The sequence below is a fragment of the Chaetura pelagica genome, unplaced genomic scaffold (assembly GCF_000747805.2).
Source record: "Chaetura pelagica isolate M959 unplaced genomic scaffold, ChaPel_1.0 scaffold215, whole genome shotgun sequence".
Taxonomy (NCBI): Eukaryota; Metazoa; Chordata; class Aves; order Apodiformes; family Apodidae; genus Chaetura; species Chaetura pelagica.
Window position 1 is genome coordinate 423,212 of NW_009953206.1, and position 14,190 is coordinate 437,401.

Here is a 14,190-nt window from a genome sequence, read left to right on the forward strand (position 1 = left end):
GGCTTCTCAGGTGCTTTCCCCTTGGAGGAAGCCGGGTGTTGATTCTCCTTTCTTCCCGTGTTGATTTCCTTCAGTGTTTTCCTCTCGGGCAGGACGCTGCAGGCACCCTGTGGCTGCATCTGCCAGGCAGCTCTTTGTCCACTTCGCATAAATTACTGATAAATCATGGTCGGGTTCTTATTTTTATGTCTTGCTGGCTGCAAACTTGCACACCACCTCTCTGCAGGCAGCCTGTCCGAAACAAGTCAGGGTGTGTTTGCTGTCTTGACAGTCTTATGCAGAAGACTTGGAGGATATTTAGAGCTCATGAGGGTTGGCAGTTTGCAGGAAACCACAATCTGGCATAAAGTGATAGTCCTTGACTGCTCAAGTAGGGGTTGGGTTCTGTAAATCTCCTGTGTTCCTGGTTTGTAAGGTTTGTTGCTTAGCAAATTTTGTTTGCATACTTTTTTAATGGGGAAATGCAGGGATGCAAGAGAGATTTATTGTGGTATTTTTTTATTGAATAGCACAGCCTTTAAAAGAATCTGTAACCTCACTTGACACATGTTAGGAAGGGCTGGGATTGTGGCTAAGTTATACCCATATTCTGCATGACAGTGACTCAGTATTTTTGTCTGGCTCTGTTTAAATGTCAGAGCAGATGAGAAGGAGCAACAAAAGGCCTGTCTGCTTACATATGTTTAAGGTTTGAGCAGTATGAAAGGAGGTGCTGTAACAGTCTTGCCATTGCAACCTGACTTACTGTTGAACTTTGAACTGCCAACTAAGCTGCCTGCCAGAATAGTTTATGACTGTGACCAATCAGTTCACCCCAGCAAAATGCAACTGCTTCAGGACAGGAGCATTTCTAGTAACATCATTCAGTGCTGTAGGATGAAAAACGAGTTCAAATATCTAGAGAAATACCCTGGTTGAGACTGGAAGGCAGTGGAGATGTGCTGCATGTGCACAGCTCAGCTGAAGTGCATCAGTTGTGTTTTGATGTGGCAGCTCTTGCTATCCTGTGAAATAATCCTTAAAGCCTGGAATTCTTTAGGGTGAGGGTGGCGAGACATTGGCTGTAGCTGCTCCAACCCTGGAAGTGTTGAAGGCAGGTTGGGTGGGGCTTGGAGCAACCTGAGCTGGTGGGAGGTGTCCCTGCCCATGCAGGGAGTGAGACTGGATGAGCTTTTAAGTCCCTTCCAACCCAAACCATTCCATGGGGTCTATGAAAATATTCAGGAACATAAGTACTACCCCAGTGTCAAATTATTTCTGGTTTGTATTTCATTGAAGGTGCAATTAAAATCCCAACTGTTTCCATATCTCCAGAGGACTTGAATACAACCGCCATGGCAGAATTTGGGAATTACATGCAGGAAGGTACTAAACTTTAATTCTTAGCAATCTCTGCTGCTCAGTTAAATTTTCTAAACAAATTGAAGGGAGTATCTGTGGTTCTTCAATATAATTTAGTGTGAGGATGGTGAGACCCTGACCCAGGTTGCCCAGGGAAGCTGTGGCTGCCCCATCCCTGGCAGTGTTGAAGGGCAGGTTGGATGGGGCTTGGAGCAACCTGGTCTGGTGGGAGGTGTCCCTGCCCATGCAGGGGGTTGGAACTGGATGATCTTTAAGGTCCCTTCCAACTTAAATCAGTCTGGGATTCTATCATATGATACAGATTTTTATTTTGTTTTCCCACAAGAAAGGACTGGCAAAAATACGGGACACACATGTCACCCCTGCAGCAGGGGGCTTTGGTGTAGCAGCGGCCAAAGCTGGAACAGAAGGTTCACATGCCTTTTTGGAATGGTGGTTTTTGGTCCCTGAGATGGTTAAATAACCTTGCCATTAAAATAAAAGAACAAGAGGAAGGCTACCCCTGCTTCAGCTTGCTTCTTGGCAGTCCCATCATTGCTGCCTGCAACTGGTGAGCAGCAGTTCCTGGTTTTGCTTCGGGAAGTGTTAAACCCAAAGTGAGATGGGTTGGTGGCAGTGTGGGAGCCAAGCTGCACATCTGCTTCCTTGGATCAGAGTTGTGCTCAGTCTTACGTGCAGTGCTCCCCTTGAGGCTAAATAAGTGACTTCTCTGGAGTGTGTGATGATAAACTTGGACTTTATCGTTAATTTTCCTTTTTCACCTGTTTGTAATTTTTTTCCTCGCAGTCTTCCCGGCTGTATTTTCTTCAAAGTTCATTCAACATGAAATTGTTGGGAAATACAGCCACCTCTTTACTGTTCAGGGTTCTAACCCTGAACTGATGCCCTATATGCTGCTTGCACACATGGATGTTGTGCCTGCCTCCCCGGAGGGCTGGGATTTCCCTCCTTTCTCAGCTGCAGAGCATGAAGGTTTCATCTATGGACGAGGAGCTCTGGATAACAAAAACTCTGCCATAGTACGTCGGCTTGGTAATTCACACCAGAGAGATACAAAGCCTGAAAAAGGCAGATTGGAGGAGTCTATTCTCTTGAAATTTACTCTGTTATCTCTCTTACCCCTCTCTAAATGCAGGTTGTTAAATTCTAAGCCCTGCAGTTTTCTCCCAGCTTTTCCTAGAGATGAGGTGAAAAAGGAAAGCAGAGTTAAAGCTCTTAAGAGGTTCAGAAAAACATATTCACAAATGAAACTAGTTAAATACTATATTTAAATTTTATGTCAAATGCTGTGTTTGAAATCAGGGATAGACCTTTTTCCCTGATGTCATATGGGCATTCAAAGCCAAACAAGGCCCTTTGAAAAGGCTTGAGTTTCAAAATAAACTGTGCTTATTTAATATTATAGTCAAATAACCTTATATCTTTTATTATCTGATCTGTGGCAGAACAAAGAGCTGTTTGTACTAAGTCCACTTGGGAGGAATCAAGTACAAAAAAGATTGATCTGTGAAGGATTTCTCATTTGGGAAAAGATAGATGGAAAAATTAATAAGGAATATAGTCCTTTGTGACTTGCAAGGGTTACTTCCATGACAGCCTTGTGTTTAAATTTAAATAGATGTTCAGCAAAGCAGTAGCACAGATGCTGTGGCTGCTGCTTGTGACACAGGCCACGCTCCTAGAAAATTTCTTCAAGTTGTTTAATCATCAATTTCAAAGCCTTGCAACTTTAAACTTTGCTGCTTCCTTCTACTAAGAACTGCACAACTACCTACACAAACAGGCAGTAAAAATCAGTGTGAGGCCAAACACATGCTGACAAGGTAGAAGTTATATCATTTCTGCTGAAATGTACAAAATTAACTAGCTTAAATTGGAAAAAAACACATGAGATGGAAAAATACAGCAAATGGTAGGTTTAATTTCTCATTCTTCAGATTAAGCTGCTTGTTTCTGTCAGTCTGAGCACTTCTTGTCCAAGCCATACTGCTCATGAAGAGAAATTGATTTGGTGGCTCCAGTCAAAGCAAACTGTGTGTGTAGTGCATGGACTTTGAAGGAACAGTGAATTCCTTGGATAATTCTAACTCTGTCCTGCCTGCTGTGCAGTTTATCACTGACTGCAGCAGGAACAAGCCTGCAGTGTGTGTTGTGTGTGGACACTGACACTGTGCAGCACCCTCAGGCACTATTGACCAAGACTATTGCAGTGTGTTTTCCAGAGAATATGAGCATCACCAGTAGGAGCTGTAGAAATAAAGACACAACTGTGAACAGGACAAAGTCTCCTTTAGGGCTGTGAATATTTCTTTTACATTGCATTGCATTATTTTACATTTATTCTCCCTCCTAACACACAACACATTCTGCTTGTTGCTTTTTTTTTGTTCTGCAGGGTATTCTGCAAGCTCTAGAATTTTTGCTGAGAAGAAATTACAGACCCCAGAGATCTTTCTATGTTGGCATTGGACATGATGAGGAGGTATTTTCTTTCATTTCCTCAGAGCAACTACTTGTTTGCATTGTTCATGTGTGCAACAAGGCTTAATTTTTAAATGTTGTTAAGCTGGAAAGTCTTTCCTGTTTTTTTTTGTGATGTGGGTGGATATTGCATCAGGCAGGTGGTCATAGTTTTATATTGATTGTTTGGCTTCAAGTGACGTTGACAAAGGGTTTGGTGTCATGAGGAAAAAGGAAAGAGAAAAGAACACAGTGGGGTGTTAGTTTAAATTCTTTTCTGCATGGAAGGTGCAGCAGGAGTCACATTGTGGAGTAGGCCTAGGACATGAGAAGCTGCCTTGAGCTTTACATGGTTGTTCCAAACAAGCAGGAAGGGCTAAGGAAAATGTTCCACATCTGTTGGGGTGTGTGGGCACCAGTGAACAGGACGGAGTGGAGGAGATGGGTTGTTTATTCATTGTTGAAAAATACAGACACAGAATTGTTAATAGTGAAAACTAATACCTCTTTAGAATGACTAATTCATCTGTGGAGCTTACAGCTCCGAGATCTTACTGTGTCCAAGAAGTAACAGGATTCAAAGCAACATTGAGTGACTCCTGAATGTGAATGTTCCTCAGTGTGGATATAAACTGATCAGCTACCAGGCTGTTAAAGATCTCCAGTGAATTTTGCTCAAAATAATCTTTTATTGATATTTTATTTATTTTTATTGGCTGCTCTAGAGCTGTTCACTGGGAGATTCCTTGCATTCTTTGCATTGTAGCAGTGATCACTGTCAACAGCAAGATGTTTTCCAGTATTCTTCCCAATGGTTTGCCTTATCCCTGACCAGCTCCCCTCACTGGGTTCCCACAGGTGTCTGGTTGGAAGGGAGGGATGCAGATTGCAGCTCTGCTGGAAGCCAGAGGAGTCAAACTCTCCTTCTTACTCGATGAGGGAAGTGCAATACTAGATGGCATCATTGCAGGAGTGAAGAAGCCAGTAGCTGTGTAAGTAAAAGAGAACAGAATTGTCTATGAGGAAGGTGATCCATTTTCAGTAATTAATTTGTGAGAAATGACCTGGCTAATGTCAACAAATATATTTTCAAGGCACGTGGCAGCCTTGGCATTGCTAAAACTAGAGCAGTGTCACAAAGTGCAAGCAAAGAACCTTCAGCCTTGGCTTGTCCTCCATTACAGCTGTGCTGACAGCAGCAGAATGTTCCACTTAGCCAGTGCAAGTGTGTTAATTGTGTGCTGCAGAATCTGCTCACTGGAGAAGCAGCCAGGACATTGAAAGACTGTGTTCAGGATTTGTTGTTGCTGCTTCTTTGGTGTTTTGGGTTGGTTTTTTTGTGATACTAAAAACACACAGTTGTTCTTTTTACTTACAGTCTGTGGGTGTGTTTGCAGTTGCATTAATCATTTGTTTATTTATCTATCTATCAGAATTGCTATCACAGAAAAGGGCTCAATAACACTGAACTTCACTGTGGAAAAAGAGCCAGGACATTCATCCTTTCCTCCTAAGGAGACAAGTATTGGCATTCTTGCAGCAGCAATGGCCAGGTGAGAGCTTCCCTGTCATCTTATGTTGAAGAGTCAAGCAGGCTCCTAAAGTCACTGTTACAAGACTTTTTCTCATACTTGTATTTGGAGTGTTTTGCAAATTCTTATATACTTGAAGTTTTTGTCACTAACTCTGAAGGGAGAAATACAGTTCCCAGCAAAGGGACAGTTGCCAAATAGCTGGAGTGTCTTCATTTCAGCTGTTCCTAGTGTCAATTGATTCCTTACAATGAAGAGAACTGATGCATCATGATGTCTGTCATAATTCCATAATTCACTCTGCAGCAGTAGAGATTGCTTTGTTTGGATTGCAGGATTTCCCTGGAATGTGTCCTTGCACATACCTGCTGCCTCCAGCTGGCCACTGTCCAAGCCAATAAACGTGGTGTAAAGTCAGGATGGGACTGGATGAATCAACTCATTACATGGCTGTGGAGATAGCAAATAGCTCATTAATATGTATTTGAGACAAGATGTACAGTTATGGTGGAATTTGATGTGATATTTTTCTGGATTTCCCTGTATTCTTGATCAGAGTGAAGCTTTGGGGTTTTTCCAGCTTGTCCTTCAAAGACAATCCCTGCAGGTGTCAGGAATGCTCAGGAATCTGTCATGGAGATTTACTTACAGGGAGAGAGGAATGTGTGATTTCAGCTCAGATGGATGTATACACTGCAGAAATCAAATTCATCTTCACCTCCTGGAGCAGCAATGGCTGCTACAGGTTTTTCTAAGTTTCCCATGTTGGTTTGTTGTGCCTCAGACTGGAGCAGAATCCCTTGCGCAACCTGTTTGGCCATGGGCCAGAACTCATGACTATGGAGCACCTTGCATCAGAGGTGAGGAAAGAACTGTTATTTCATTCTTAAATTTTCATTTTAATAACTGAAGAGTAGCTCAGCATATTAATTTAGAGCACAGTTATGTAGTTCCTGGAAAGGAGAAGACTTCAGCTGGCCTTTCTCCCAGAGAATTGTTGCTGCTGAAATAGTTTCAGCCTTACCTTGGTGACTCCACTGTCTTCCTGAAAACCAGAAACCTTCTGATTTGTGGTTTTATTTCTTCCACTTAGTTCAGCTTTCCTCTCAATCTCATCATGAGCAACCTGTGGCTGTTTTCACCTGTTGTCAGCAGGTAAGAAAATAGAACCTTGATGAACATTGCCAGCCTCTCACCCTTAAAAGGGGAACACCACTGGCCAGTTCTGGTCTTCCCAGGAAATCTGCTGTACCATTTCATAGCTTAGACAATGTCAGTGCTTTACTGTTAATAACTACTTTATTAATTTAATAGGCCACCATTCAGCTTATTGCCTAAGTGATTGTGGTGCTTATATTTTCTTGATATTAAACTTCTTTGAATTTTTTCCTTTTTTTCCCTTTTTTTGGAAGAGTCCTGGCCTCGAAACCTTCCACCAATGCCTTGATTCGAACTACTACAGCAGTCACAATGTTTAATGCAGGAATAAAGGTATTTCATTGTGATGTTTCTCTGTGTAGTGCAATGAGACAACTAGGACATACCCATTCTATCTCTTTATATCCAGTTGTAACATCAGGACCGTGGTTTAAGAAGCACAACAAAGAGTTTTCAGTGTCATCATACAAAGTATCAATGACAGTATCTGAAACTAAGTCACTTTCGTGACCCTAGTGGGTTCTTGTGTTTGTGATTCGAGTAGGGTCAGTGTGCACCTTGGACTGCGAGATAACAGGTTCTGGCTGATACAGACAGATCTTGCCCTGATAAGGAGGTGTAGCTGTCCAAAAATATTGTAGCCCTGGAAAACAAACATGCTGTTCAGTCTGACCCTGAAGAAGTCTGTTACTAAAAAGCATCACTGGGCAAGAAAACCAAGCTTAAGTGGCTGAACAGTGACACTGAGTGGCCAGGAGAGAAGTGACACCCTGGCTTCTTGGTTTTTTTCCTGGAGATTGTACCTTTTTTGTTTAATGATTATACATATTCAGTCTGCAGAAGAGTGAGGTGTCCTCAGCAGCATCATTTGTTAAGTGACTTGTATGTCCCATGTTTGGGGAGAAGTAGTATGAATGTGATGTAAAAATATTGTTAAAAAATACAACAAACTTTCAGAATTCTCAGTATAAAGTTTCTGAAGGGAGAGGGCTGATCTCAAGAGGAGAACTTCTGTATAACAGCTAACTTCATTTGTGCTGGGGTGATTAATATCTCTAAGTGTAATTATCTGCATAATACCTGGGATTTGCAGTATTTCAATGCAGAGCTCAGGAAGAGATCCCACACTTGATGTTAGTGGAAACAGGGTGGAGCATTAATCTGACACCTGGAGTTGTTTGAGCAGATTCTGAGTTCATAGTTGGCATTTTAATCTGTTAGTAACTTCTTTTTTAAGTCTCAGTGGTTCTTTTTTTCCTAGACAAATGTCATCCCATCTTCTGCAAAAGCAACTGTCAACTTTCGGATCCACTCTGCAGAGAAGGCTGCTGAGGTACCTGCTGTGCCCCCAGATGTGGGGCTGCCCCCCAGCCCTGGCTGGGCAGAGTGGCCCTTGGCCATTTGTGGCAGCAGATCTGGGAAGATTTGGGAAATGCTCCTCATGGATGCTGTCAGAAGCACAGCTTATCTCATGTCTTTTTCCCTCTGAGATGGGTGCAAAGTGCTGTGTTTGCTGTGGTTTCTGAACCCGGAGCAGAGCAAATGTGGAAACGTCCCTTGCAGTGACATGGAGTTACATCTTTTGATTATTTAATGTGTGTTTTAGGTGCTAGAGGTAGTGAGAAACACTATTGCTGATGACAGAGTGAAGATTGATGTAGTAGAGGCCTTTGACCCACTCCCCATCAGTCCTTGGGATGACCAGACATTTGGAGTCCATATTTTTCAAAGAACCATCCTGGATACTTTCCCAGATGTTGACAGTGTAGTCCCAGGTAACAACAAGCACATGATGATTGTTTCCTCTCCAGCTTCCACCCTGCTTTTTTTTTTCCTATCCCCTAATATTGACTTGTTTCCATTTTCTGTGTATTTCTCCACCCCAGCTGCTAACTACTGGAAACAGCTGGTTTTTCCTCTTTTTATTCCATTCCCTCTTCAGCCTTTAAAAGTTTTAATGTTTTTTAGCAGTGGAAGTAAAAAAAGCAAACAGGAAACTGACAGAAACAATGAGCCTTGAATTGGACTCTCTGCACACACAAAGGAGTTTTTTTCAGGGAAGAAAGGAATTGTGAGGGAGAGTAGGGAGGTCTTCTTGCTTTAGCTCTTCTTTTATTGTTTTCATAGCTTGCAAAGGCTATTCCTGCTTTTCTGTATTGTTCCTTATGATCCCAGATCCTTCCTAGTCCTGTTTGTTGGGCTGCAGCTTGAAGCTTAAACTTGTGTGGAGGCTGAGTGCCATGGCTGCTCTCAGAGGGATGGAGTGGGATGTTCAGCTCCTCCTGTGCATGAAGGAGAGAATGTTCTTCCAGGTTGTACCAACAAACTTCTCCCAGTGCTGCTGCTTTTGGTGTAGCTAGGGGCTGTATAGAACTGTTATCAGGTGCCTTTCCTTTCTCCTGGGAAAAGTGTGGGTAATGAAATTGCTGCTCTCACGCAGCGTAACCCTGAGGTTTGTTTTCCAGGCACGTGCATTGGGAACACAGACAGCAGGCACTTCACCAACGTCACCAATGCCATTTATCGCTTCAACCCGCTGCTCCTGAAGCCAGATGATCTTCCCAGGTACCACGTTCTGCCTGCCTGTGGGCAGCTCTTTGGAGTGGGGACTGGGGAAAGAGAAGATCGATAGGCAGGAAGAGGAAACCCAGCCTTGTGTACCTTGGTGTGGTAGTGGTGTTTCCTCACCTTCTGTTAAGCTACCCATTTCCTGGAGATCTGGGTTCTGCACAAACGGGATGGAAATGGCACTGAGAGAGTGTTCTTCCTTACTTCAGATGGAGGGGAGACCTCAGGTGTCCCATGTGGTAGTACAGCAATGCTGGGAAGCAGAGTGGATCCTTTATATAGTGCCAGTGTGGAAGGTGGTGTCCTGGTGTTTGACCTTGTTGAAGAGATTTATCCATATGTTTGGACTCATGCCACTCTGAATTAATTAGCTCCTTAAAGCTGGCAGTTAGGTGTCCTGGATTAAAGTGATAACAAAATCATGCAAGGGGTTCTTTGTTTCTTTAGCATGTACTAGATTGTCATTTTGTTGAGGTGCAGGTGATACAGAACGAGAGTGTTCTTGTAGCTGTATAGGACAGTGACAAAAATGGCCAAGAAATGGGCAGAGAGCTGGGACACTGGTTTTTCTTTTCCACATACACCATGGGCTTGGTTGTGCTCTGAGCCTTAGAATCTGTCCATGTGGTTGGCCTCAGGAGCAGAGGTTGCAGTGACAGTGCAGTATTTTGTGTATGTGGCTGTTTCTTTGTGTGTTGCTCTATGAAGTGAAGGGGGCTGGGTGTGTGCAGCTGGGTCACAAATGCACACTGGACTGAAAAACATTCTTCTTTTTCTCCCAGGATCCATGGGTTGAATGAGAGAATCTCAGTTGAGAATTATGAGAAACAGGTTGAGTTCCTCTTTCAGCTGATTAAGAACTGTGACACTGACAGGCTTCCCAAGCCTCATGCCAACTCCCACGAGCTGTGAGAAACACCTGAGAAGAGCAGCAACCAAGGTGGACTCTGGGGTGGCAGGGTCTGGGCTGTAAGATGCAGTTATGTGTCATGTCTTGAACTACATCTGGAGCCTGGTTTTTGCATGTTGTGGTTTACATACAGATGGCAAAACTGCTGGTTGCTGCCTTAGGCAAAGTTTCTGTTTAGCAGAGAGGGATAAGCACCTGGAGAAAACACAACAAATAACTCTGATGTCTCTTCTTCCCTGGTCTGATGTGCAGCCATTAATCTGACTATTAATTTGTTCAGCACTTTTCCTTAAGCCTCTGAAGTGGGCAGGCACTTAGAAATCTAAGCTATCAGCAGCAGTCACTCTTCTGTCAGTAGAAAAGTGAATCCTCCTATGTGTACTTTCTTTGTCACAAATTACATGTCTGTCAAAAGCTCACCTGAAGGGTTTGTGACACAGTGCAGGGTCCATGTAGTTGGTAGTTACACTCAGAGTTTGTTGCCTGCTGCTCAGCGTGGGCTTCTACCCCAGCTGATGCCCTCAGCCAGCACCAGCAGCTCTTTCCCCCAGTGCCAGTGTTAACTTGATACTACCAAGTTCTCCCATGCATGCACTGGTCTCTGACTCCATTTTAAAATATTGAGCTCCAGAAGTTCTAGGTATGTTGTTTCAGAGCTGCTGAAAGCTTTTCTTCCTGTCTTTGCAGTGACTACTTTTTTTTTTCAGTCTTTGTTGGGGCCCAGGGTATGTTGTGCAGCTGCGTTCCAGAATAAGGATTGCAGCTTTCAATAAGACACTAAATCATTATTGTCTGCTCATATATATCCTCTTTTCACTGAATCATTTTCTATAGTGAATGCTTCTCTTTTGTTCCTCTGAGAACTTGATTGTGAGAGATGGTGAAGCCCTTCAGCTTGTTCCAGCTTGGTGGGAGCAGAGCCTGTGTCCCTTCACTGCCAACACAGGCAGGTCTCACTTCACTGCAGTGTGGCTGTGGACTCAGCTCTTTGGGAATCCTGTTGTAGATGGGTTATTGATGCTGGCTCTGTTTCATCCTGCAGCTCTTGCACTAGCATGCCTGCCTTTGTCAGCACTGAAGGGTCAGGCATTCTTCTGGCCTTGGTAGTCTCTTGAGTTGGGCTTGATGTTATTAATGAGACACAGAGAGAATGAAGAACCTGATGTCAGCCCAGGTCCTGGCTGAAAGCTGCTGTGTTGTACTGATGTGCAGGCCCTGCTGCCTCTCCAGCTGCATTGCTGCAGAGATCTGAGTCTGAATTGTACACTGGAAGCATTAGTTGTTTTGCTCTACATTCATATTGTAAAATGTCCTAAATGTACAGGAGATCTGCTAAGATGTATAATGAAAAAGTGATGGAGCTGTGACTCCTTTTCTTTCCGTTCACCACTCTATTTATTTGCAGTCTGATCTTATCACTGTGGCCCATGGGCTATAACTGTATCAATCTACTACATAATTGAAACCAGATCAGCATTTTCATCTAATAAAATAAGGAATGCAGATTCTTTTCTGATTATTATTTAGTCTTTTTATGTAACTGTATAATTGCAGTGAAGTCATTTCCACACCTGATTATACACCAGAGCAAGCCATAAAGTTTCCATCAAAACAAATCCACCTATGTTCCAGTCTGCTTTAATCTTTGCACCCTCCCTAGTGCTCCCTTTTTTATATGAAGTTGGCTAACTCAGTTCATGCTTTACTGGCTAGTAAACAGCTTGCATGTTTTATGGTTTATTGCATTTTGTCTGTGTGCCCTAATGTCATTTGTTTAGCCACATGCCTGTGGCTCTTTTGTGAAGGTGTCAGGCCTCTTGCAAACTCCATTGCAGACACAGCAAAAGTGATATGTCAGAGCAGAGCACAGAATAAAACGCACCCCCCAGAGTGGGAGGTGGAGGGAAAGCTTTGGGGATTTTTTTCCTCTGGCAGATCTCTCTAAAGAGAACTGAATCTAAAGCCTTCAGTTTGACTATGGCAGTATGGGGCAAATACTGTTTAACATCTTTATTAAGGACCTTAGTGATGGGACAGTGGGAATAAAGATGAGATTATGTCCTGAGGTCCCTTCCAATCTCAAGCATTTTATGACTCACTTGCAGGGCACAGATTGTGAAAATCCTCACTTGGGTCATGGTGTTGTGCAGGGAAGGCTGTGGTGTGGTCTGGAAAGGGGGATTTTTTGCCAGCAAATGGGTCCTAAAGACATAAAGCATTGTTTGTATTTTGTAATGACCTGTCCCCAACCAAACATCTCATCTCTGTGTTTTGGTGAGGATTGTTTCTGCAGAGGACACTCATCTGAAGATTTGTTTTGCTGCTGAAGGAAAAATGAAGGGCAAAGAGCACTGGAAAAGCAGGGTTGTTTTTGGCAGCTTCAGTGCAAATGTCTGCCATGAGGTTTCACTACTGCAGCTTCTTGCAGAGGCTCATTAGGTGCTGCTCATCAGCCAGGCTGAAATCAGGCAGTGCCTCTGCATGGAGTCAATGTTCTACAGAGCTTTACTGCAACCTGAAAGCCCCTGAACTTAAGTGTGTGCAACAGACTGAATCTTGCAGGGTCCAATGGTGAAAAAGCACATTCCCCACCTCTGCCCCTTTTTTCCAGGCCCTTCTGATGTCCATCTGGGCTTTTTTCTGTGCAGTGGCCTTGCTCTTCCTATTCCTATCTCCTTATTTTATTGTGTTCCCCACCATGTCATGCTTGACTGGCACAACTCTGAGAGTCACCTCGATGTTTGGTGTGTGCACACCTGTCCTGACAGAGCAGCTTTTGTTTTCCACCCCATTTTCCTGCTCCCGTGAGATGTTTTCAGAGAATGTCTCTCATCTTGAGTGGTGTTTGAAATCTTAGGAACATCATGTAAATAATAGTGTCAGGATGTTGTTCTGGCCTGTGCTAAGATCATATACAAGTGTGCAGTGGATGATTTACTTGATAATGCCAAGCACATCATTAAAACATGGGTTAATAGCTCTGAGGTTGTTGGTTTTTTTTAATGAGTCACTGTGCTTTGGGCATGTAGAGCAATTACCTGTGATTCATCAGAGAAGCCTGATTTTCTGCTCTGAAGACACATAACTTGGTGTCATACCTAATGTGGTTTTCGACACCGTTGGTGTTAGTCCGATTCCAGAGTGTTAACATCTTCCTGTGTTATATCCATTAGCAGTTTCCTTGTTTCCCCTCTTCTTTGTAGCCAAGTCTACAGAGCTGCCATTCTTCTGACAGCAGTTGCTCAAAGCAACACATCAGTAATTGTCCAGCAGCCTACTAGTTAGCAGAGCAGCAGACCATGGAGAAAAGGTCAAATTCCACACCTGCATTTTCTAAAGAAAGCTCTGTTGCTGCCCTCTATTTAAAAAGGCTTGGTTTATTTTCAGCCCCAAGTGGCCATGGAGAGTTCAGACACAGAGCTGGAGGAGAATGCAGGAACAAGGTGTTTACAAAGTTGTTTCCTCCAGCCTTGCATTTGACACTTGCATTCTTGGCTCCTCTTTTCCCACTCTGGTGCTTGGTGGAGCTGGTGAGATCCTTTTTCTCCAGCAGGTGCTGTGGAACCTTCTCCCCAGCTCAGCCCTGGTCTTACCTGTGCCACAGAGCAGGACACCCCCCTAAGGGGTGTGGAGGCTGCTCAGCCAGACCCTGCAGCATCCTCTGCACTTACAGTCCTCGCTTGCCACCTCAGTCTGGGGCCTTTATCTTGACCTTCAGTGGCCTTCAGTGATGCCTGCTGCTGCCAGGTTGACCCCTGCAGGAGTTCTTGCCAACACCTTCCTCCTCAGCAGCAGCTCCCTGCACTGGCTGGCACTGAAACCACTACAGGCACGTTTGTCATTTTAGTCCCCAAACTCAGGCTCTTGCAATAACCCTTTAAAGAAACACCTGTGAGGTCTCTTGGTAGTTGCACACCAGCATCTCCCAGTGCCCACAGCAAGGCCTAGAGGTGTGCAGAGGAGCTGCCCAGGGAATTATTTTCCTCACTTGCCCAGCACAGAGGGCTGTGTCAGCCAAGCTGCTGTGCAGGGGGTTTGGCTCCACTTTCCTGTTGCATAGCTTCCCTGGCAGCAGGGGAGCAGAGATAAAGAGCTCAGCATGGTGGGGAAGGGAGGGACCTGCCTCCCTCACAGATCACTCTGGCTGATTTCAGGGCTCTGATGCTGGGCCCCAGAGGAAGCCGCAGTCAGTGCTCAGCA

The 14,190-nt window shown here is 44.0% G+C and overlaps 1 protein-coding gene across 1 annotated transcript; it reads left to right on the forward strand.

The window, feature by feature from the left end:
* The first annotated feature begins 1,280 nt into the window (after positions 1-1,280).
* PM20D1 (peptidase M20 domain containing 1) lies at positions 1,281-10,139 on the forward strand. Its single transcript, XM_009997496.1, has 12 exons — positions 1,281-1,365; positions 2,149-2,381; positions 3,758-3,844; positions 4,681-4,814; positions 5,256-5,375; positions 6,139-6,214; positions 6,448-6,509; positions 6,767-6,845; positions 7,774-7,845; positions 8,119-8,287; positions 8,978-9,077; positions 9,863-10,139. Exons 1-12 carry the CDS (start codon positions 1,335-1,337, stop codon positions 9,990-9,992), a joined length of 1,293 nt encoding a protein of 430 aa, XP_009995798.1. The 5' UTR covers positions 1,281-1,334; the 3' UTR covers positions 9,993-10,139.
* Positions 10,140-14,190: the final 4,051 nt, after the last annotated feature.

Excerpts from the sequence above, each read along its gene's own strand:
- PM20D1 (XM_009997496.1), top strand. The coding sequence starts at position 1,335 with ATGGCAGAATTTGGGAATTACATGCAGGAAG. Across the intron at positions 3,845-4,680 it reads GCATTGGACATGATGAGGAG|GTGTCTGGTTGGAAGGGAGG; the intron begins GTATTTTCTTTC and ends GGGTTCCCACAG. Across the intron at positions 6,510-6,766 it reads TTTTCACCTGTTGTCAGCAG|AGTCCTGGCCTCGAAACCTT; the intron begins GTAAGAAAATAG and ends TTTTTTTGGAAG.